The sequence below is a fragment of the Cladophialophora bantiana genome (assembly GCF_000835475.1).
Source record: "Cladophialophora bantiana CBS 173.52 unplaced genomic scaffold supercont1.8, whole genome shotgun sequence".
Lineage (NCBI taxonomy): Eukaryota > Fungi > Ascomycota > Eurotiomycetes > Chaetothyriales > Herpotrichiellaceae > Cladophialophora > Cladophialophora bantiana.
In genome coordinates, this window is record NW_015971582.1 from 598,438 (window position 1) to 621,692 (window position 23,255).

The window sequence follows — 23,255 nt, forward strand, 5'->3', positions numbered from 1 at the left end:
GCTATGTTGATTCCCACGCCAAGCATACCAAGTATCAAGACTTAATTCACAGCGACGAGCCTGAATTAGGTCCTCCAGGACTATAGCCCTGAAAGACTAAAGTCAAAATGACTTAAGTCTTGTCAACGCCGCGTGTAATCGTCCTCAGAGACAAGACAGCAATGACACTCCAGCCTGCATTGAAAAAGACATCAGCGTAGTCCCTCTTGGATCTCTCCAGATAGGCCAGCCCGCTCGCTTGGGCCGGGAAGCCCTGCTCACTCCACCATCTACTCCGCTATCCGCCTCATCTCCGACGACGGCATAGAATACATACGGGCAGGACAATGATAAATATCCCCCAATCCCTAGTCAACCGCTCTTCCCTACGCGTTCTCATCCAACTGCTCACTTCCCAGCAACAGCCGACTGCGCTCAAGAAACACGGCGGAACACTCATGCGTCACGCTGTGGAAGTGGTGTATCTGGTAGGGCTTAAACTCAACCACCCCTGAATCACTTGTTCGCTTCGATCTGCGTGCGCACGGAGTAGGCGGTGGCTGACTCCGAGGCCGATGATGTCTTGTCTGGGGAAGTTGACGTGATCACGTTTGGACATATCAGCACAGGGAGAGAAGAGTTGGACACGTGAGGTGTTGGTCTGAAGGTGTAAGTTTCCAGGTCTCGCATTTATCTTTGATTTAAGGTTATAAATTAACGAGTCCTGGAGGTTGGCTCGATGATCAGATCGCTGACGCTGTTGAAGAACTTCTATATTGAATATTTATCGAGATATTGTTCAAATGCTCATGTTTCTCCTTCAGCGCCCTGGTGAACGTGCTTGAAGAATAATCTGGTGCCATTGACGGGGCCGTGACTCGGCAACTCGCTCCCGGCTTCGTGTGGGAGCAAGGTGTTCCCACGCAGTCGTTTCGGGTTTTTTTTGTTTTTACTTTCCCGATATCCGCAGACTTGGATGCTCGTCTGCTGACAAGCGACGTTTTTACAAGAGAGAAGGCCATGTTGCGGTGCATGGAGGATATCATTCACAGCCGGCAGCCCCCTGCATACGATCCTCGGGCCAGCCTCGGAAGTCTAGGGGCAGGATTATGCGTAGAGGAAGATAGTTCTATCCTGCGATGCCGCACCTCGCTCTCTTCGCGAAGAGATCAACTCCGCATGGGGACTTTGCGGCCCTGAAGAGATGCGGGGAGAATACGTATAAAGGTGATTACCCAGGAGTCTCCCGTGAGACGAACCTCGCTACACATGCCGCACAGCAAGTCACATCAAGAGTACACTGAAGACGTTGAGCTCTAACCTTTACCCCCCCGGACAACTGCAAGAGGCCTTCATCCAGCCTTAGGCCGATCAGAATTGCTTGTTGGTAAACTCTTCTCGCCTTAAGTACATCAACTGACGCGGAGTTTGAAAGGTGGATCTGCTTCGGTGACAGATCGCAGGCATGCTTTCGAAACTCTGGCAAGAAACCACCCACACGATGAGGTGGACGTGATCATTGGGGATTGGATGTCGGAGGCCAAATGATATTTTCTGCAGCTCGCAAAGCTGAGGGTAGGTTCGCCTGCTTCTCCCGTCTCTTCCGCACAGCCAACAACATTTCCGTCTTTGTTCATTCTGACCGGCTGACAAAACCTGCAGGTCGGGCGGGTTTCGAACCGACTTTTCTGGAAGCACTCGAGCCAGCGCTTCCTCATATCGCCGAGCACGGCATCAAGGTTGTCGTAGACGCCGGGGCGTCTGGCACCAGGCTCTTGCATACAACCGTAGTGTCGCTGCTTAAGGAAAAGGGACTCTCTCTAAAAGTTGCTTGGATTGAGGGCGATGAGGTCTTGGATGTCATCAACGAATTGCGGGCTTCCAAGAAAGCTCGATTCGAAAACATTTGTACACAAGAAATTCTGGACGACTGGAAATTCGAACCCTTGTACGCTCAGTGTTACCTTGGCCCATTTGGCATCGCCGCCGCGCTCTCAGCTGGTGCGGATATTGTCCTATGCAGTCGCGTTTCCGATGCTTCACTTATAATGGGGCCGGCGATTTGGTGGCACGGCTGGAAAAATGCAGACTATGACCAACTTGCAAATTCTCTGATCGCAGGCCACCTTATTGAGTGTTCGACCTATGTCACTGGAGGCTGCTTCAGTGGTTTCAAGTCTCTGAGAGGTGCCTGCAGTGATCTGGGTTTTCCAATAGCTGAAATTAGCTGCGCCGCCGAGGTCATCATCACCAAGCAGAAAGGGACGGGTGGCATCATATCTGTCGACACTTGCACTGCGCAGTTTCTTTATGAGATCCAAGGGCCACGCTATTACAACTCGGATGTCACCGCCATTATCGATGAAGTCGCTTTCAAGCAAATCGGCCCTGATCGTGTGGCTCTGTCTGGCGTGAAGTCCGATCTTCCCCCACCAGCCACTAAGGTTGGTATCACTGCAAATGGAGGGTTCCAAGCAGAAGTTCACTACGCATTGGTGGGTTTGGACATCGAAGCCAAAGCGGAGATGTTGGAAGCTCAAATCCGCACTTGCATGGGCGACAGGGTCAAGGATCTCACGGTTTTGGACTTTAAAATTATTGGAAGAGTGCCGGAAGATCCAGATAATCAATCTGCTGCGACAGTCGACTTCTGTATTGTCGCTCAAGCACTGAAGGAGGAAGCGCTTTCTGAGGTAAATTTTATGAGGTAACTCACCTTCATCTTCCGCGAGCGTTCGTACCCTTGTTCCGCGCAAAGACCTGACCAGATTACAGGCCTTGTATCGACCCTATTGAACTGGGGCGAGGCTACTAGCCATGGGCATCAACTCGTACGGCGGTGGGTATAGCCTCTTCCCAACGCGCACACTCAACTAGGGGAAGTCCTCTCTGTTGGTTACTTGGTTGATTGTCTATTGTATGAAAGATAGTCCCCCAGAACTATATAAGAAGAACCATAGTCTAGGGTCGGCGCCCCAGCCAATCATAACGCTATCCACCACTTCCAACTTCTCCCATTACACTATTATCGAGTCTTATCCTGGCGCGACCTTCTATCCCGACTTCCGCACGACTTTACCTCGACCAATCTTTGAGTACTTCGTCACGCTCCTGCCACAGTCGTCTGTCCGACAGATCGCTCATCTGCATGACGGGAAGTCCATTGAAATCTCACCACCTGCAAAAACGAAGGAGTATTCCAAATTCCAACCTAGCAACGAGATCACCTCGGGCATTGCCTCTGTCTCATCTTACGGAAATACCACGCGAGCGCCACTTGGTTCTGTTGTTCACGCTCGCTCGGGCGACAAGGGCTCCAATGCGAACGTGGGGTTCTGGGTTCGTCATGACGATGAATACAACTGGCTTCGGGCGCTTCTTGGCACTGAGAAGATCAAGAAACTACTCGGCAAAGAGTACAAGGGTGGTAAAATCGACCGGTTCGAGGTACCTAACGTGAGAGGCGTGCATTTTTTGTTGCATAATCATCTGGACCGCGGTGCGAGCTGCAGCAAGACATTGGATATACTGGGCAAGAACGTTTCCGAGTTCTTGAGATGCAGATGGGTCGATGTGCCGGACAAGTTTCTTGAGAGAGGGAGGATTTGAAGGCCGTCTAGATCTACCAAGTATACACTTGAAAGCTGTCAACACATTTTTCTGTCAGATAACCATGCTGGATAAATAGTCAGCATACAGAATGAACCAATACTGTAAAGATCGTTCCTTTTCTGGTCCAAATCTCAGCCAAAGGGACTTGTGGTTGAAACCGAGGTATTTTCGCTCATGTGCTGGCCAGCTCTAAAGGTCAATTATCACCTTTACAAGGCAACTATAGACCGTCTGCACTGCAAGAGTCCCCCGCCCCATTGCAACTTCAATGATGTCGTTCCTTATGGGCAGAAGGATTTTGAGTCCGGGGACATTCTGGTGATCTGCGAAAATCGTACCAGAGGGAATCATATCCCACAGGAAAAGCTTTATTGGCAGGAAAAAGTAAATTAGCGATGTAATAAGCAACTTATTACGAGTCTGGGGTTTTGAAGAAAAGGCACTTTGCTCGAGATACTCTGAGGCATAGTCTAATCTCAACCTGTAGACGGCCAAGTTGCTAGGTAGGCAACCTCGACCTTCGTCGTCAACCATGCCACTAGCCTAGCCTAGATCACCAAGCGGGAACGGTAGTAGACACAATAGTGGCGTTTATAGCGATTCTCGTAGTAGACTTCGTTTATAAAGGCGTTGTCAAACCACTTGATACAGCCAGACTGGATATTTGCTTGCCTTACGAGGTATCTTTAGGAAGCGCTTATGTGGCACAGGCCAAATATCTATACAACAGGAAGGAACTCGCTGAATGAATGGATAGACAGAATCAGTGGATCAGACAGAGGCTTGATGGCCATTTACGTAATCAACTTCGGACGGTCAATACAACTTGTGTCTGACGGTGTTCTTCTTCTCCTATGCCTTCTTCGAGGTCCCCAGCAACATTGTCCTCAAAATACTTCGCCCACGGATCTGGATCCCTATCATCGTCCTGGCCTGGGGCACAGTGATGACTTTAATGGGCGTTGTGCAGAACTTTGGCGGACTCGTTGCAACGCGATTTTTCTTCTTGGGGCTTGCTGAGGTATCTATCCCACCCCCTCATATCGTCCGATGAGGGACAAAGACATTTATCAGCTTGCTGAACCATGGACTAGGCAGGATTTTTCCCGGCATCAACGTACGTGATCACCACTTGGTATACCCGTCATGAGATCCAAACTCGGGTCGGAGTTTTCTTCTGCGCCGGGTCTCTGACCGGAGCATTTTCTGGACTTCTGGCCTTTGCCATCCAGAAAATGGATGGGATCGGCGGCTTAGAGGGATGGAGATGGTAAGTTCACCGCACAACACAGACACAGTGTGACGGCATTCTGGTCTAACCGCAACAACCCTTTGAGCAACAAGGCACACAGTTACCCGAGAAGGCGAGCACTGATCGCAGTACGCCGGTCACTGAAACAGTGTGCGTATGATATTTCTGCTGACGTTCATGGCAGTGTGACATTTGCCGAATAAGGAAGACACGCTGTAATGGTAAAAGACCTACGTGCTCTCTGTGCGAGGACTTGTACATCGAATGTGTTTACTCTAGAGCTGAGCATGGCGAGAGATCGCAAAGAGGGGAAACCTCGCCGAGAAGAGAGCGCCATGAATTGGCAACGATTCGAGATCGCCTCGCAAAAGTCGAGTCTGTCCTCGACAGTTTAGTCAGCCAGAATACCAGAGAATTTGAAAATCCCAGAGTGGAGCTGCTGGTCTTACGACCTACAGGCAGATATCTTTTCGCATTCCATCGGGACGATGCGCGCAATGTCCCAAGTCCTCGAACTTCCCCCTCCACCCATGGACCTGTCGCGGTCTCGGCTCTTGAGGCTCCAACAGGCCTTTATGGACAACGTCTTCAAGTATCTCCCCATATTCGACCGCGAACGGCATCGAGGCCACTCCTTGTGTGGCCTTGGCCCTTTTGATCTTCGCGATCGGCTCCGCTGCTCTAAGCACCTCCTTCTACACGGCCTCGTCCGAAGACCTTCCTGGATTTGCCTACTTCTCCCGAGCAATGGCGATCCTTGACAGATTGCAAGGTCGAGTGATAGACATTGTCACTTTGCAATGTGGCCTCCTTGCAGCGTGAGGACCTCTCTGGCTGCCGAAATGACTGAAGAGCCACTGAATAACTCGAATACTAGGATTTACTTTATATTCAGCATCCAGCCCTTGCCGGCACAGAAACATGTGTCGCAGGTCTCACGAGATTGCATTGTCTTACTTCGAGCTGGAATCGATCGAGAAACAGTACAAGATAGGGAAAGCTTCAGCCGCTTATTTTGAATTTGTTTTATTCTTGAGAGGTTTGAGATCATCCTCACCTAACCATCTGCTCCTCTCATGCCTTGTGGCTCACAAAACCTTCTGCAACAGTGAACTAGAGCTGTGCCTTGATCTCCCTTCAAGTGGGCAGCGTGCCTACGAAACAAAGGTGCCACTCCCGACGAGTCAATATGACGAAGAAGGCATGTACTACCTATTGTCACTGATCTCGTTTCGAAAGATCTCTGTGGACATCAATGAAAGCGTGGGATATAGCAATAAGCTTAAAGGGTTCTCCATGCCCCGAGCAAGGCCTGGTCTTTTCAAGCAGGCGTTTCTCTAAGTGGTCCCAATTCTGATGAAATTTGTCTCTAGGTCCGCCGTCCGGCAGCTACGGCGCCGTTATCGCGAACGCGCTTACACGACAACTCGACGACTGGTATCAGAACCTACCGGGCCCTGTGAAATTTCCCCTGAACGATGATTGGATATTCGATGTTCGAAAAGCACGCTTACGCTGCCAGTACTTCATTCACAGAACGATGGTCTGATGGCCACTTTTGGTGGCGAGTCCGGGTTCCGGAATCACTCCAGAATACGACATTGACATCCCGGATGCCCAGAGTCTTGAGCAAGGGCTGCGCGAATGTGTAAACGCTTCTCGGGCTTTCTTGAAAGCCGGCGAAGAAATATTGACGCAGACGTCCTTGATTGCGCATTTGGCTTTGAGAGGGTATTTCGCCATGGCGATGATTCTGGCACTGGTACATTCGAGCACCCTGCACGCCTCAGAAGATGAGATCGATGACGATGAGAAGCTTCTGCGGCAAGCACATCGATGTCTCTCGAATCGGAAGGAAGTTCCTTTCCTCCGTGTGTCGATGGTCAGGCTAGATGATATTCTGCGGTGGGAAAACATCCTCTAAGTTCGAAGGGAAAAGGCCAAAATATTACTTCTGCCTTTCACAGCTACGGTTAAGTCTGCTTGATCCATATCGACCTTACTCCTGAGGAAAAAGAGCAAAGGCGAAACCTGAGATCTCGCTCGTCGATGTCCATGAGTTCTATTTCCATCTCAGACATCGGAACTCTGACGCTTCTCCATGGTTGCGCCGCCAGCGACGTCCAGCCACTAGACAAGGACTCTACCTCGAATTTGCATGAATATTGTATCTGAACAATTACTTTCTCGATCCCTGATTACCGTCGACGAACCGACCACTCCTAGAAGGCTTGGCTGCCAATTCAACCAGTCTAACATGAATTCCGACCAAAAGTCCTCGGTTGTGGAACCTCGTTCCTGCGAGCGAACCGACGTCCGGGGCGCCAGGATCATCCTGATTATAGATGGAGTTGACTAATTCAGGCGGATTCCTCATTCACTCCCTTGATAGGGTCCCTGTGGCAACGAGGACTTCTCCGGCGCCAATGTGCGTCTCTTGACCACTTCAAGGATATGCTCTATCTAGTAGAATAATTTTGTCGCGCTCAAAACGACCGTCGTCTCTGCTGCGGTCTGGAGCTCACGCAGTCGCGGCTAGAACTACTCAACGTACTGCAGTGTGAGTGGGGTCGTAGCTGTTGGTGATATGGTCGGAAAACTGGTCCTGGAGGATGCATGATCTGAAGAGATTAGGCAAGCCTTGAGGCGCACGACAAGAAACAGTGTCTTGATGAAATGTTGCCATTCAACTATGCCCGGGTTGAGAAGATAGGATGGGTGTTGGTCAAGGATCTTAGTCAGCACTACCTGCAAATGCCCAAGGCAGATGGGGATGTCTTCCGGTGCTAAAATCTTCGGGCACGGGGGCTTCAGAGTGCAGTAGGGGCGTGATGAAGTGGAAGTCTGATGATATTGCTGACGGGCAAGTACGTTAGCTTCCAGGCCATTAAGTCCTTGTCATCGCGTGTCGGGTATACAGCCTCCTCTTCTACTCCTGTGAGCCGAACTCGGTGTTGGGCTACCAGACGCAGCAGCTCGACCATAGCTGAGGCTTCTTTGTCAATCAGTTTATCGAAAAACTGTACAAGCATTCGACCAGCGTTTCTCAAGCTCCCAATGCATTGTGTATTTTCTGGCCTATCCAGCCCAAGAATCACACGACCGATGCTGAGAGAGTAGCACAGCTGAAACGCATGTACCTCTTTTGTCGATTGAAGTGACGACGTCTGAACTTTGGCAAATTTCTTTGGAAGCCCCCTCTAAACTCCTATTGGGCGACGCTTAGCAGGATAGCTATGTAGGGTAGGTACTTTACTGCGGGTCCTCCAACCTACTCACACGCAAAGGATTTTTGCCTAAAAGCCTCGCGAAGAGCCGACAATAAACGCAAGTTGTCTGACATGGATCCATCTCTCTGCCTGCTGTGGGCGAAGTTTGCTGTCTGACAGCGTCTTAAACCACTTCCTGAACACCTGCCTCCGGGGTTTGTCCCTTATTAGCCACCCGCGACTTTCATGTCCCCTGGAAATTCTTCATCGTCAAGACTGGCAACTAATAATGCGATGGACAGGACCGAGAGTTACGAGTCTCTACCAGAGAGCATTTAACTTCTAACTAGGCCCTTTTGTGGTCATCCCTTGAACAATCGAAAACTTGCCCTCTGGGAAGTTCAGGTGAACGGCCGGTGGTTTCTTCCCAAGCTGCAGCAACCCAAGTATATCGTCCGACAATATGAAATTCACAGAGGGCATGTGGCGGACCCGGTCCGGGATCTCGTTCAATTGGATGGGAAACGTGGAGAGGCTTCATGTCAGCGAGGAAAACAACGCCGTCGACCTCCTGTTCACTAAGCCGCAGAACGGCCGGGGCGACACGCTCAACGTGGGCACCGTTTCTGCTCGGATTCGTACGCCCCTCGAAGGTGTCATCGCGGCTACCTTCACACATTGGACTGGCGAGGAGGATCGAGGGCCGCATTTCCCTCTATTCGAGACGTCGCCAACTCCGGAGATCAGCCATTCACGGAGACGGGCGCTGGACTACTCGAGTGCACCGCTGGGCTTGTCGATAAACACAGCCCCCAATCAGCTGGCATTCACTTATTCGTGCCACTCGAAACGACTCACGGGGCACTCGTTCCGCTCGATCGCGGTAGTGTCGTCCTCGGACACGCCCGGATACCGAATCGAAGAGGGTATGTACGCGCAGCAGGACAACTACATGCTCGTGGAGCTGGATCTCAGTGTGCACGAGAAGATCTACGGCCTGGGCGAGCGATTCGGCCCTTTCGTAAAGAACGGCCAGACGGTCGACATCTGGAACGAGGACGGCGGGACGAGCTCCGAGCTGAGCTACAAGAGCATCCCATTCTACCTGTCCAGTCGGGGCTACGGCGTCTTCATCAACAACCCGGGCAAAGTCATGCTGGAGGTCCAGTCGGAGCGGACCACGCGGGTCAACATTGTTATTCGGGGCGAGAGCCTCGAGTACATGGTCATAGCGGGCCCGTCCCCCAAAGACATATTAGACCGCTACACCGCCCTGACCGGTCGCCCGGGCCTGCCTCCAGCCTGGTCGTACGGGCTCTGGCTCACAACATCATTCACGACTTCTTACGACGAGCAGACGGTCAACTCGTTCCTCGACGGGTTCAAGAAGCGAGACATCCCGTTGAGCGTCTTCCATTTCGACTCGTTCTGGATGAAATCATGTATGTGTGTTTTCCCTGCTTCCCCACCTTTAGACTGCTCTTGTTGATCCCGTCGGCGTTGAGCGGCTCTGTGTAGTTGTATATATTGGTGCAGGACGATCAGGACACTAACGGTGAATTGTGGCAGTTCAATGGTGCGACTTCCAGTTCGACGACCAAAACTTCTCCGATGCAACAGGCTACCTGCGCCGCCTGAAGGAGCGCGGGATGAAACTGTGCGTCTGGATCAACCCATACATCGCACAGGCGTCTCCTTTGTTCCTCGAGGGTAAAAAGAACGGTTACTTCATCATGCGCGCCGACACGCCGCGGCCGACCGTCTGGCAATGGGATAACTGGCAGGCGGGCATGGCCGTGGTGGACTTCACGAATCCGGCCGCGCGGAGTTGGTATGCTTCGCAATTAACGAGGCTGATGGACATGGGCATCGACGGTTTCAAGACCGATTTCGGCGAACGCATCCCGTTCCTCCCACACCAGGTCAGGTACCACGACAGTAGCGACACGGTGCGCATGCACAACTTCTACGCGTACCTGTACAACAAGACGGTATACGAGACGATGCAGCTCAAGGGAAAGGAGCCCTGTCTCTTCGCGCGGTCCGCGGCAGCCGGCGCGCAGCAGTTCCCGGTCCACTGGGGAGGAGACTGCGAGAGCACGTTTGAAGCTATGGCCGAGACGTTGCGTGGTGGCCTTTCGCTCGCGCTTTCGGGCTTTGCCTTCTGGGCGCACGACATTGGCGGCTTCGAGGGCATGCCCGACCCGGCCTTGTACAAGCGGTGGGTGCAGTTCGGGCTGTTGGGTAGCCACTCGCGCCTGCACGGCAGTTCGAGCTACCGCGTGCCCTGGATCTACGACTCCCACAAGTACCCCGGCGAGGACGAAGCATGCAGCAAAGTCCTAAAGGAGAGCGTGGAACGCAAACTCGCCCTGATGCCGTACCTCCTGCGGACGGCGCTCGAGGGCCACCGCAAGGGCACGCCCGTCATGCGCCCCATGTTCCTCGAGTTTGGAGACTGTGATATGAACACGTGGAACCTGGACACGCAGTACATGCTCGGGAGTGAGCTCTTGGTCGCGCCTGTGTTTGACAAGACCGGAGAAGTCACCTTCTACGTTCCGTTTTCGAGCCAGGATACTACCGCTAGCCCATCCAAGTGGAGGAGTTTCTTTGACCACGGCAAAACATACGACGAAGGCCGATGGTACACAGAGACTCACGGGTTCGACACTTTGCCTCTCCTACTGAGACCCAGGGCCGTTGTGCCGCTCAACCCGAGCCTGAAGGCACCGGATGGAGACATGGCGAACGGGTTGCGGGTCCTTGTCAACGGGCCACTGGACGGCGACAAGGTCGTCGAACTCGTCGAGGTGCGGGATGTGTCCAAGGTGGCCAAATCCTTTACCCTAGACAAGGAGCTTGTTGTGAACGGGACGCAAGGGGTGCAAGTTGTGGATGTGTCGAAAGCCTAGAGACTCGACATGATAAAAGCCTGAAGGCACTGTATCTGTGAGAAGGATTTGAGATACCGAGAATAGACGGAATAGAAGGGTCCGGATGAAAGAAATCGGATAATGTCACAACGACGTTTCGTTCTGTTCTGTAGCGTCTTCTCAGCTGTAAACGCCACTACTCCTAGGAGCCTGGCGTGTGGCGAGGCTGAGCCGAGGCTGAGTCAGTTTTGCTGCGACCAACAGATTTCTCTGATATGGAAATACCGGCTGAAGTACTATCTTGCCATTTAAGTAAACCGCGCCCAGGTAAAGCCTGATTACAATGCCATAAGCCAACTCCTGGTAGGCATCGCTACTGGACGACACGTGCGGTGTGCTGGTAGAGTGCATAGCCAGACGAGGTGAGGCGAGGTCGTGTTGACCATTTTGAGCGGCGGAGGAGAAACACCCGGGCCGGAATCGGAATAGAACTGCATTTAGCAGAAAGAGAACCTACCTGGTATCCCCTGACTGAGTGATCCTTCCATTACAATCCACGACATGACATATCTGATGAGTTCCTTCTCCGTATATGCTCTGGGTTATCTTCCGGCGGGGGACACTCGGTCGAATATTCCGCAGATCCAAGTTCGCCCCAGATCCAAGCCAGACATCCCTCTCTCCACCGAAGATGTGCCGTTGGATGAAGTGGAAGAGGACCGAGAGTTTCCATCCTGGAAGACGATTGGGCAGGCCTTTAGCCTAGATAGTCGTATACGGGATAGCCTGCAAGTCAAATGTTCCAGCGTCCCGGCTAATCACAGGGGCGCTCTAGAAAGAGTCCTTCCCCATTGCGGCAACTCGTGGTTGCTGGCGTGATATGGGGGAAAATGGGGTGGTGGATGATGCAGGGTTTGAGGTTCCACCTGGAAGCTGGGGCCCCATACAAATGTACATGGTCGTAAGTACGGAGTATTAGTCGCCGACGGATTCCCACGAAAGAGAAAAACTCACCCCCAAATCAGCCGAGTTTCCGCGCACCTTTGGATGAAAACAAGTATTCCTCCAAGACAGACGACGTCGCATCATTTCCCCGCCATTTCGTTTTTCAGGTCTGTTTTCGGAAAGAGCCCGGTGGCATGGCATGGCATGGCATGGGACGCTCTTCTTGGTACAGATCTCGACGAAACGACGCTGGTTCCTCGAAGCTGTTCAGGTCAACATTTACCCGTGGAATTGGCCTCAATCATGGTTCGCTGGGGGGCATCCTGGCTCGATCGAAGGAAGCCATCTCGCCCTCCAAAGGAACTGACTGCAACTTGTCTCTGTAGCGGCTTGGCTGCTGTACCTGTGCGCTGCAGTCAATGTTTCGCTTGCTGATACGCAGGCCACATGCTCATCTCTGTGCTTGCGTCGAGAGTATATAAGTCCCTTCAATTCCCGCACTCAACCCAAGTAATTGCAGGTTCTCAGAGAACCCCAGAACTCGTTCTCTGAAATTTCAAAGCATAGGGTGGCAGGCTGTTCCCCTTCACCACCTTCAGGTCAGAGACATGGCGACTAACCAAAAGGCTGGGGACACGATCCACGTTGAAACCTCCGACGACGGTCTCGGATACCTCAAGGACGTGGGCCTCCACGATGCGGCCCTGGCCAGTGGTGCCCTTGAGGGCACGGCACAAGAGCACAGCATGGGCGTCTTCCAGGCTCTGAAGACGTACAAGCGCGCGGCATTCTGGTCGATCCGTACGTGTTCCGGCTCATTCTCCTCAAGCAACTAACTCTGTGGTAGTCATCTCAACCACCGTCGTTATGGAGGGCTACGACGTCACGCTCTTGGGTTCCTTTTACGGCTATCCCAGTTTTCGACGCAAATACGGCGCATACCTGAACGAGGAGAGCGGCTACCAGATTTCGGCAAACTGGCAGCAGCGGTTCAACTGCCTGGGTGCCTTCGCCAACATCATCGGCGCCTTGCTGAACGGCTGGGCGACGGCCAGATGGGGCCACCGCAAGGTTCTCATGTTCAATCTGTTCTCGCTGGCTGGCCTCATCTTCATTGTCTTCTTCGCACCCACGATTGAGGTCATGCTCGTCGGACAGTTCCTCTGCAACATCCCCTGGGGTGTGTTTGCCACGACCGGTCCCTCGTACGCAGCCGAGGTCACTCCCTTGGCGATCCGAGGATATCTCACAGCGTACGTCAACCTGTGCTGGTGCATCGGACAGTTTATTTCTGCCGGTGTCCTCAAAGGCCTCGTGAACAACACGACCGAGTGGAGCTACCGGATCCCATTTGCAGTCCAGTGGGTCTGGCCGATTCCGCTCTTTCTCGCCGCTTGGTTTGCGCCCGAGTCGCCCTGGTACTTTGTCCGCACGGATCGAATTGAGGCGGCCCGGAAGTCCCTGGAGAGACTGACCCAGCCGGAGCATCATGGCGAGATTGACGCTACAATTGCCATGATGGTTCACACCAACAAGCTTGAGCTCCAAGAGCGGGCTGGCGTGACTCTCTGGGATGCCTTCCGGGGCACCAATCGCCGCCGGACCGAGATTGCTTGTATGGGCTTCCTCTCCCAAATCACCAACGGGGGCGCGCTCTGCTACAGCGGGTCCTTCTTCTTCCAACAGACGGGCATCAGCGCCAATGCCGCGTACGCCATCTCGTTGGCTGGGACCGGCATCGCCTTTCTGGGGACTATTATCTCCTGGCTGTATATCTACCGATGGGGCCGCCGCACCATCTGGCTGGTCGGGTTTGCCTTCTTGGTCATTATCCTGTGGACCATTGGCTTCCTGGCGCTGCCGACGCAGACCAAGAGTCTGGCGTGGGGACAATCAATTCTATGCCTGGTCTGGTTGGGCGCGTACTCGATGTCGGTTGGACCCATCATTTACACGCTTGTCGCCGAGATTGGCTCGACGCGACTGCGCACGCAGACTGTGGTGCTGGCTCGTAGCACGTATTATGTTGGAAACATCATCTGCGGTGGACTGCTTCAGCCCGAGCTGATTTCTCCGGGCGCATGGAATGCCAAGGGCAAGACTGTACGTCTATAACTTCATCTCCTTTCTTTCTTTCTTTTCCTTCTTCCGTGGTTTTGCTAATCTTGGATGGTGACTCTCCAGGCTTTCTTCTGGGCAGGCCTGGCGACGTTGACCTTCCTGTGGGGCTACTTCCGCCTGTTTGAGACCAAGGACCGGACGTTTGGTGAGCTGGACTTCATGGTAAGGAAATACATAGCACTTCTGGGCATTGTCGCCATTCTGACTGCGAGGGGATTTTACAGTTCCAGAACAGCGTCCCAGCTCGGAAGTCTGCCAAGTATCAGATCAGGGAGGAGGAGCTTTACGCGGCAGACAGTGAGGAGAAGAAGTGATGAGTCTCGGTCAGCTCGGAGGCGTATCTGTCTGTTAGTTGCGAGTCTGCAGGGGCTAGCTTTCATTCCAAGGTAATGAGACATCTTTTACAGATTTGTGGAGAGACGCGACTTGGACATAGTGGTGTGATAGTAGTAGTAGTAGGGGTGGTGGTGGTGGTGGTGGTGGTGGTGGTTAAATGCTCAGATGGGTGCTGGCGCTCGAGCGTTGTAATGAGTACGGCGGGCGACATATACCAGTGGTGCGAAACTGATGGAGCGGGCTGTTGCCTTCGGTGGAGTTTTGTACACAATACTGCCAGCACGAGTAATTAAGGGTGGAACGCGTCTGCTGATTCGTACCTGGGCATCTAACGAGATCAACAAAGCGGAAGAAGAGGAGAGAAGGAGACGCGCTCAGGGATGAGACGAGGCGGAAAAGTGATCCGGAGCCTCGTCGCTCTCATTTCATCATTTCATCATAGCAGCGTCATAGCCTCATGATGATGATTGCTTCACCACCAAGTGAAGTGATGTGAAACTCCTTTATAAAAAACATACTACACCTGCTGACCAGCCGTTCCACCTTCTCGACTTCAATGCCGCCCAAGCTCCCCCTTTCTCTCCGAACTTTCATCAAGCCTGCCTCAGTTCGACTTGCGCAAGGAGCCCGTCTCTCATCCATCACGGCCCAGCCTCGTCTCCAGAGCCTGCAGCGCCACTTCTCAACCACGCCGCCTGCCATGTCCGGTCTCAACTCGCGGAACCAGAGCTTCAAGCTCGACAAGCTCTTCGACGTCTCCAACAAGGTCGCCCTCGTGACCGGCGGGGGGAGCGGCATAGGGCTGATGATTACCCAGGCCCTCGCCACCAACGGCGCAAAGGTCTACATCTGCGGCCGCACCGAGGAGAAGCTCGAGCGCGTGGCCGGGCTCTACGGGAAGGACATCCCGGGCCAGATCATCCCCGTGACAGCGGACGTCTCGCAGAAGGAAGACATCAAGAAACTGGTGCAGGAGATCTCGTCCAAGGAGAAGTGCCTCTGCATCCTGGTCAATAACGCCGGTATCGCTCTCAACACGGAGCAGACCGAAGCCTCCTCAGCCGAGGAGATGTCCAAGAACCTGTTTGACGACGAGAACGAGACGTTCGACATGTGGACCGACACGTACCGTACCAACGTGCCGCAGCTATTCTTCATGACCACGGCCTTTCTACCACTTCTACAAGCTGCGCACCAGCACAACGACAACTTCTCGGGCACCGTCATCAACATCTCGTCCATCTCGGGCATCGTCAAGACCGCACAGCACCATTTCGCATACAACGCCAGCAAGGCTGCCGCCATCCACCTGACGTCCATGCTGGCCAACGAGGTCGCGCAGAACGGCCTCAAGATCCGCATCAACAGCATCGCGCCAGGCGTGTTCCCCAGCGAGATGACCGCCCAGGAGAGTGGGGATGACCAAAAGTCCCACCTCCCCCGTGAAAAGTACGAGGGTAAGGTCCCCGCTCGCCGGCCCGGCGAGGACAGGGACATGGCCAATGCCATCCTCTTCGCTGCGACTAACCAGTACCTCAACGGCCAGACCGTCGCCGTGGATGGCGGGTACATCCTGAGCGCGGGAAGCGGACCGTGAAAATTTTTTGAAAGAGACCACTCGGTACGCGGCCACCTTCCGTTGCGGATGGCAAGGGGATGATCTGTGTAGTGACGAGTTAGAAGGCCCTTCACAATGCTGCAGTGCCACGTGCGTGCCGACCATGCGTTCTCCCCTGGAAGAGGAATTAGCCCGAGCTGAACGGCGGATTTCAATGCCAGGCAAGCTCTGTCAATTGCTTAGCGTGTCCTTCCCAATGTATCATCAGAGGCAGGAAATCAACCAATATGTTCTCCATCCAAAATATCTCGAACAATCGTCATCTCTAACTCCCAGCGGACATTTGATAGATAGCGACGGTGTAATCATCCTAAGTGAGCTCCTTCGCATTCACTTTATAGGCCATGAGGTAGACCGTGCAGGACAGTGTCAATGACTCGGGTCGTTGAAGGACGCTGATTGCACAGATACAATGGAGGCTCGTGTGTCATTCAGCAGGACGCAACCTTTGGCTGGTCGGAATGCAGAGGCATCGTTCACCTTCAACCACAGATGACAACGACAGTAAACCAAAACGTATTGTACAGGCTGACGTCTGCATCACCTGAGCGGCGCGGCTGGCATCAGGCTGAAAGAGGCCTAGGCCACCATGGCCAACTGTGTGGCTCAGCCTCGTTGAAATGGCTGTAGCCAAGAGCATGGTGACAGACGAATTATCTCTTTGTTCCAATTAACGCACTGTTTGAAGTATATTCTATCACTGCTCTGTGTCGGATTTTCCATGATATTGCCAGAATAAGGAGAGTGTAGCATAGAATTAGTGATGCATTCGCCGGAGACGTCAACGATATTACCGACATGTGGCCGATTCAAGATTTTCGACGAAGCGCGATCAGACACTCGAGCTCATCTATCCACCTGAACCCGGTCGCTCTGTTCTTTGTGACAGTGTGAGACCGCTGATTGCTGAGCCTTCGACACATTCACTTCTTTTTGCCTCCCACCCTCTCAGCGTCGAAACTTGCTTGCGTTTTAAAGTTGATCGATCTAGTTCGGAAAATATATAAGATCGATGAAGGTAGAGGTTCTAGAGTTCAAGCTGATCCCTTATTTGACGTGGCCTGCCGTCGGATCTTTAAGAATGCTGAAGAACTTGTTCCATGGTCCACTCTCATGCCAATCTTGCTGCTAACTTGTATCAGAACCGAGACATTAACCTTCCTCCCCACCAATGTAGGATGGTCCATTTTCGTCGTCCTTAAGCGTGCTGCGCATCCAAGAAATCCTCCGGAGAGACCTGAAATCCAGTCCTTCTGAGGAGAGAGTAGTGTGGATGATGCATTCACATGGCGGCCGGCCATGGGGAAATGTCACCCTGTCCTTCAATTTAGGGAACATCGCGTCGGCCAGAAATTCATTCCCGATTTGGCGGCGGAAGTTCGGAACAAGGGAGTCTAGATATTCCTCCAAAGCCTCCGGGTTGGGATTTCGTTTTGCTTCCTGCATCTTCCGGGCATCGAAGTCAGGATGCGAAAATACATGGGAATAGAAGTTCAGGAGCTGCCAGCGCTCCCAAGTATTTGCTCCGTGAAAGCCATAGTCGCCCTCCGACTCCTTACTTAGGAGTGTCTCGTACTTCGAGTGAAATTGGCACGCGGGCCGGAAGAAGAGACAGTACGAGCCAGAAAGGGCGTGCTTGACCTCGGCCATGAGACGATATTCCGAACTCGTCGACTGAAGATTGCTGAAAATAATCGATATCCGCGTTAAGTAATGAAATATCAATTCCTTGGCTCTTCTTTAGATGCTGGAGCGATGAAGTCTCCCAAGCTTTGGCTATCTGATCAAGTGGAGTCCCGTTCTTTGCGAGCTCAAGGTACGCTGCCACAAAAGCCTCTCGGTGCCCAGTGCTTATGCAATAGCAAAAGCCGAACAAGATCCACTCCACGGTGCTAGCATCAGGGATATTGTTAAAGTCTCGGAGGAGGATTGAATACAGAGATGCGACAGACTTCTCAGAATGAGATAAACCGGATCCAGGAGAAAAGTATCGCTTGAGGTTAATCGTAGCATGGACCTGGTATGTGTAGGACCCTTCCTTATGTGGAATATCGAAGCCTGTCAGGCGTTTGCTGAGAAACCATGGAAAACAAGGACAGTCCCTATCATCACCGGGCCTATGAATTTGGCTTGCAGAGATCCAACTTTGGATAAAATCGCCCAGAAGTTGCTCATCAACATAGTGTTGAAGATTTACAGATCCAACACTCTGCACTAGGTTGGCGTATATGCAGAAAAGGTTGGCCACTTCAAACTCTTCGACACACTGGTTGAACCCAAACATCTTACAGAGATCACCGTCGGAAAACAGGGCCGTGAGCAGTGTTGTTCGGGAGCTTTTGTCTTGCGATGCAAAGATCCACTGTCTGGTCATAATCTTAAGACGATCCACGTCGTTTGGCCGACCCTTGGCGCAGCAGGCGAATACGTGTCTTTTCCAATCCTTGGCTTGACACAGCTTTGAGCAGTAGCATGTTCTGCATGCAGAACATCGGAGGCCAGAGGGACGGTTACAGCGCCTGCAAGTTCTCGAGCAAAAAATGCGCTTTGGGGGCATATCGCCCAATAATTCAAGCCCGAACTTCGAGCGGATGGAGTTATTCTTGAATAATTCAGCCTCTCCCAAGGTCATCTCCTTTGCTTTCGGAATGCGGCCTCCAACGACCAAGGCATATTCTGGCTTCTCGGGATTCCTGTGAATGAGGATTCCATCATTGAAAACGGTACACATCATCATCATTCGTCTGTGGAAGCGGTTAGTCAAATTAACATTGGACACGCTGCTTGTTAGAGATATTCCTCCTTACTCTAATTCCCGATGTGACTTCTCCAACTGTGCTGATTCTTTCTCCAATGTACTTCGTGCTGAAGACAGCGCGTCTGGAGACTGGACAAGCAGCTGGGATTGACTGATAGGGTACGTCATCTTGAACAGCCTCTGAAGAATACTTCTCACGATGTTGAGGAGCCGTTCCGTTGCTGATCGGAACTTTGTGATCGGGTCAGCCTTGCCAACGATGTTGCATTCGGGTATTCCCATCTGTGGATGATCGTTTGGTGTGTTCCTCGCACGCCGAAACCACCGTATGAGAGAACGAACAAGTAACAGAGTAAGCAACACCGCCTGCTACATCCAATGTAGGGATGAGTGTGCTTCCTCTCATCAGGCGACCATAAAAAGTCATGGCTCTGGAGCTCTTGGACGTCGGCGTGGAAGTGAGGTTTGCGGCGTTTCTGTTCCAAGAGGGTCGCGAATCTGGTTCCTTCTCCTATGAGATATTTAATCCAGCCACGCTGCTAGACATTGATTCCCAGACGACGGGCCGCTTCAAGGGGTGTTGTTTGTTTGGAGCCAGAATTGTGGTTGACACCTGACGCCTGGTAATGGACGGGTACACACTGGATAGATTTGAAAGCCGGCAGCCTCTCCGCGGCCTCTCCGCGGCCTCGATGAAGCTGCGAACACCGTAGTAGATCTTACATAGGAAAAGAAGAGAATTTTCGGCTTCCGCCTTGTGTTTCCGGTAGTCCCCGAAGTATGGATGCAAATACGCTTTGATAGCTGATCGGGATCTCGCCCCTTTCCAGAGGTCAAATGTGATATGCATAACCTACTTGAGCAGCTCTTCCTGAGATCTTCGAGACTCTTCTGCACACAACTTATGAACCTTTTTGAAAAGATCAGAAACACTGCTGTCGACATTCTCGAAGCTTTCACCTGTCGCGACAGTTTCCGATAGCCCATAATCTTCAGCACGAAGATTCGTGGGTGTTGAGAACTCAAAACCATTATCATCAGTCCATAATCTGGTTTTGAGGAATGGGTGGGATTCAAGCCGCGATTTTACGAGAGCGGCCGCCTCTTTACTTCGATGATGCGCTGGAAATTCCTTAGGTTGAAACGCACACTTCAACCACTTCAGATAGCACAGTATTCGCCGCCATTGATGGTTGACCACTAAGTTAAACATGGTAGTCATGTCTTCTTCCGATGCAGCTTCCTGCCATGACCTTAGTACTATCGCAGACGCAGCAGGCTGATTAACATCATCTTTTCTGGCTATGGTTTCCATAGAGCCCTTCCAGTCACAGAGAAAAACTTTGTCTTCTATGTCAAGTCCTTCGTTCTTCGAGCAGAGAATCTTAACTCTTTCATCCTCCTGGTATATAATCATCATTGCGCTAGACACATGCCTCGCATCAATTGATGTTTTCGTCATGGGATCGGACTTGAACCTAGCTAGTGTCTGCGCCAATCGATCCAAGATCTTGCTTTGCAACTCAGTGAGGTACTGTTGCTCATCTCTGTCTGTGTCAATAAGCTGCAAATCGTCCAATTCCTCAACTTCGTCGACTCCGACATCAGTTTCCACCTGCAAAGCATCATGGTCCTTTTCCGGACCGTTGTTTAGGTCCACGCCCAAAGTTTGCCTCAAACTACCACTTGTGCTATGTAGACCTTTTTCTGGTACCATTATTCCGTCAAGGTCCGGCGGTCGTTTCATAACCAATGCTAGGAGGCAGATAGCATCTTCAAGGTCTCCATATATCGAGGCGGGCTGGGAGCCGGACGAAGTGGGTCTGCTGCGGCCTTGGCTCATCGCGACTCTCTGAATTCAAGGGCAAGAAAGATTCTGACAGTTCTAGAGACGCTTGAACGGAAGGTTTCTAGTCGGTACAAGTGATCTGGTTGAGTAGCGACTTCGAAGGTGGGGTTTCATTGCTTGGCACGGCTCAGCTGAACCCGAAGAGAGGGGCGCAAGGCCGCGAAAGTATGGAGCGCCCCTCGACTGCCGATTGCTGGAGACGTCACACGTCACCACAACGACAGCATCGACATCCAAGCTGAACAGATGGACGGATGTCTGCTCATCTGCTATATGTACTGTTGCTGAATTGCTCTTTATCCTAGCAAGGAGCAACTCGCTCAAGCATTCAATCGCCATCTCTTGGGAACCTCGTCAACCGTTACAATGGACCATATCCAGGAGGAGCATGCGGATAAAGACGAATCTTCGTGCCGCTCACTTATGGGGGAACCTGCGGATGAAATGGAAGCGCTTGATCCGAAGGGAGACGTCGTGCTTGTTGTCGGGCGACGTCATCTCTTGGTATCTTCGAGAGTACTCGAGTTATCCTGTCCTTTCTTCAGGAAAATGCTCCAATCGAACGCCTTCATGGAAGGCGCCAACCAGCCAAATGCCGAAAGGCCACCCATCAAGCAACTACAGGAAGATCATCCGGATATATTCTATTTGATCTGTGTCGTTCTCCACTACCGTCCAGCCCACCCGCCAGATTCTATAGACGACTATCGCATATTGGCGGACTTGTGCAATTTTTACGGCTGCAGCAGGGCTCTATCTTTTCACGTCAGAGCTTGGACAGATTCGTTGGAATTGTCCAGTCTCACTGTCGACGCGCTCCAATCGCTACTGTGGGTGGCGTTCGTCTTTCATTTGCGTAACCTCTTTCAACGAGTCAGCCTCTATTTGGCAGAAACCCTAACAACTGGCACATGGAAGCTTTGGGATGTGCATCCTATGCCTGCCAGACTAAAAGGTACGTCTCGCAAGGGGAACTGTTCTCGGGCTAATGATTGTCTTTCCAGATGATGTCAAAGAGCTTTGTGAGAATGTTACGAACACTGTTCAACAGCGGATAGAACGTATGATTGACGAGGCTGGTGCGAATAACGAAAGACACGTGGGGAAACGGGACAAGATTTGCTCTCAGTGCTTTAGCAATAAGCCTTTGGAAACCAAAAAATGTGGTTACTGCGGCTCCAACGACTTTCGTGACTACCTTTGCACGAAGGAAGTACGCCTATCGCTCTTCAAAGAATGGCTCCAGTCACAAGGTTACTGGCCTTTGAGCCGCCTCAATGGGCGAAGCTGCCGGAGTTTCTTGGGAAGCATGCCTTCCCCGGCGGGCACCCGAACCCCATGCGGATTCGATGACTCCTGCCCTTTGACGGGAGCGAAGGAGCGATTGGTCGCTAGTCTCAGGATGACGCACAGTGACTGTGTGGGTCTAGAGCTGGAAGACTATGATTCTGGGGACTTCCCAGAGATGTCTTGAGTAATCTGGGCCTTTAGATCAAGGGCGTCCATGCGCATAATGACAGCAAGTGAGGGAATTTCTGGGCCTCTTTAACATATGTGAGTATGCTCGGCATATGTCATGATGAGTGTGAAGCAGAGTCATCATCGAACCTGATCGCATGTGTCGTTGTTTTGGCGGAGGCTACACTTGTGTGCTTGACTAACAGGTGCATAGCGGCTAATCCCACTGCATCATTCTTTCTGGACATTGCAGGCCTGAAGAAATAGCTCATGCTGAACGTGTGGCCGGTGGTGTACCATACAAGCAACCGCCAACTCCTCTCTCGGCCTGTTGTAGGCACCACGGGAGCGCTAAGGTGGCTCGACTCCTGCCTCGAAACAAATTTAATTCGACAACCGACGAAGTAGCTTAGTAAGGATAGAAGCCCAGAGGGTCAAAGGCGAGGTAAAGATCATATCTACTGTAACAGAGCACTTCAGGGTTCGGCGTGCACGTGCAACAGCGTACAGAGGGCTGTCCAGCAGGTCGGGAATCGAGAACGCGTTTCTGGTTGGCACTGACAAGACAACACCACCACCAAAACCACCCAGAGGGGCAGTGGCTAGGGCTACAAACGTCTAGCACAGCGGCAGCATCGAGGAACAGGACAGGATTGACAAAACACTCAGGAATTAGGTAGATGGCACCAAATTCATGATACTCTGCTGAAACCGTGAAGAATGGCGGTCTCCCAGCACTGTAAACTGTTCCGCACTCCCCTTACTAGCCTATTTTGGTTTTGCATGTGACTAGACAACTTCTCTCCCCCCTGCTACCACTCTACCAGCCCTGCACAGCACAGCACAGCCACTTTGCCTTGTTACAGCGCTAGGGCCTCTCTTGGCTTGTTCTGGAATAACTGCTGCTCATATGGAAAAGCCACGTGAGACCGTATGGATTAGACTTCTTAAGCTAGATGCAGTTTATAGCTTCCTTACGGTTATTATGAAGAGCAATGAAGTTTGGTGCGACTCAATCCTAAGATACTTTAGATGGCAAATACAGAATCTAGCGTACCACATCCTCACATCACTACTACCCCAAAGAAAAGAGGCAGAAAAGAGGGAGAATAGACTTGGTTGCAAATTCGGAGAGATGTCAAGAGCAAGCTCGACATGGTGGTGCACTCAGAGCCGAGATGTGTTTCATTGGAGCGGATGAAAGAGCCTTAGCATGGCCCTCCGATCTTGACTTGAAAGCGG

The 23,255-nt window shown here is 52.1% G+C and overlaps 8 protein-coding genes across 8 annotated transcripts; 6 read left to right on the plus strand and 2 right to left on the minus strand.

Annotated features, from left to right (window-relative positions):
- Positions 1-1,523: 1,523 nt before the first annotated feature.
- On the plus strand, positions 1,524-3,588 carry Z519_05866 (uncharacterized protein; the record flags this gene model as incomplete). The annotated part of the gene is made up of 3 exons (XM_016763606.1): positions 1,524-1,554; positions 1,591-2,672; positions 2,857-3,588. 3 exons carry the CDS (start codon positions 1,524-1,526, stop codon positions 3,586-3,588), a joined length of 1,845 nt encoding a protein of 614 aa, XP_016619930.1.
- Positions 3,589-5,764: 2,176 nt separating this feature from the next.
- Positions 5,765-6,767, plus strand: Z519_05867 (uncharacterized protein; the record flags this gene model as incomplete). The annotated part of the gene is made up of 3 exons (XM_016763607.1): positions 5,765-6,158; positions 6,217-6,386; positions 6,465-6,767. 3 exons carry the CDS (start codon positions 5,765-5,767, stop codon positions 6,765-6,767), a joined length of 867 nt encoding a protein of 288 aa, XP_016619931.1.
- A 1,748-nt stretch (positions 6,768-8,515) lies between these two features.
- On the plus strand, positions 8,516-10,967 carry Z519_05868 (uncharacterized protein; the record flags this gene model as incomplete). The annotated part of the gene is made up of 2 exons (XM_016763608.1): positions 8,516-9,494; positions 9,622-10,967. The coding sequence occupies 2 exons, from the start codon at positions 8,516-8,518 to the stop codon at positions 10,965-10,967; spliced, it is 2,325 nt and encodes a 774-aa protein (XP_016619932.1).
- A 1,514-nt stretch (positions 10,968-12,481) lies between these two features.
- On the plus strand, positions 12,482-14,308 carry Z519_05869 (uncharacterized protein; the record flags this gene model as incomplete). The annotated part of the gene is made up of 4 exons (XM_016763609.1): positions 12,482-12,674; positions 12,721-13,976; positions 14,058-14,156; positions 14,219-14,308. 4 exons carry the CDS (start codon positions 12,482-12,484, stop codon positions 14,306-14,308), a joined length of 1,638 nt encoding a protein of 545 aa, XP_016619933.1.
- Positions 14,309-15,030: 722 nt separating this feature from the next.
- Positions 15,031-15,927, plus strand: Z519_05870 (uncharacterized protein; the record flags this gene model as incomplete). The annotated part of the gene is made up of 1 exon (XM_016763610.1): positions 15,031-15,927. One exon carries the CDS (start codon positions 15,031-15,033, stop codon positions 15,925-15,927), a length of 897 nt encoding a protein of 298 aa, XP_016619934.1.
- Positions 15,928-17,503: 1,576 nt separating this feature from the next.
- On the minus strand, positions 17,504-18,874 carry Z519_05871 (uncharacterized protein; the record flags this gene model as incomplete). Its single annotated transcript, XM_016763611.1, has 2 exons — positions 17,504-18,692; positions 18,756-18,874. 2 exons carry the CDS (start codon positions 18,872-18,874, stop codon positions 17,504-17,506), a joined length of 1,308 nt encoding a protein of 435 aa, XP_016619935.1.
- Positions 18,875-19,559: 685 nt separating this feature from the next.
- Positions 19,560-20,549, minus strand: Z519_05872 (uncharacterized protein; the record flags this gene model as incomplete). Its single annotated transcript, XM_016763612.1, has 1 exon — positions 19,560-20,549. The coding sequence occupies one exon, from the start codon at positions 20,547-20,549 to the stop codon at positions 19,560-19,562; it is 990 nt and encodes a 329-aa protein (XP_016619936.1).
- A 372-nt stretch (positions 20,550-20,921) lies between these two features.
- Z519_05873 (uncharacterized protein) lies at positions 20,922-22,029 on the plus strand (the record flags this gene model as incomplete). Its single annotated transcript, XM_016763613.1, has 2 exons — positions 20,922-21,510; positions 21,560-22,029. 2 exons carry the CDS (start codon positions 20,922-20,924, stop codon positions 22,027-22,029), a joined length of 1,059 nt encoding a protein of 352 aa, XP_016619937.1.
- Positions 22,030-23,255: the final 1,226 nt, after the last annotated feature.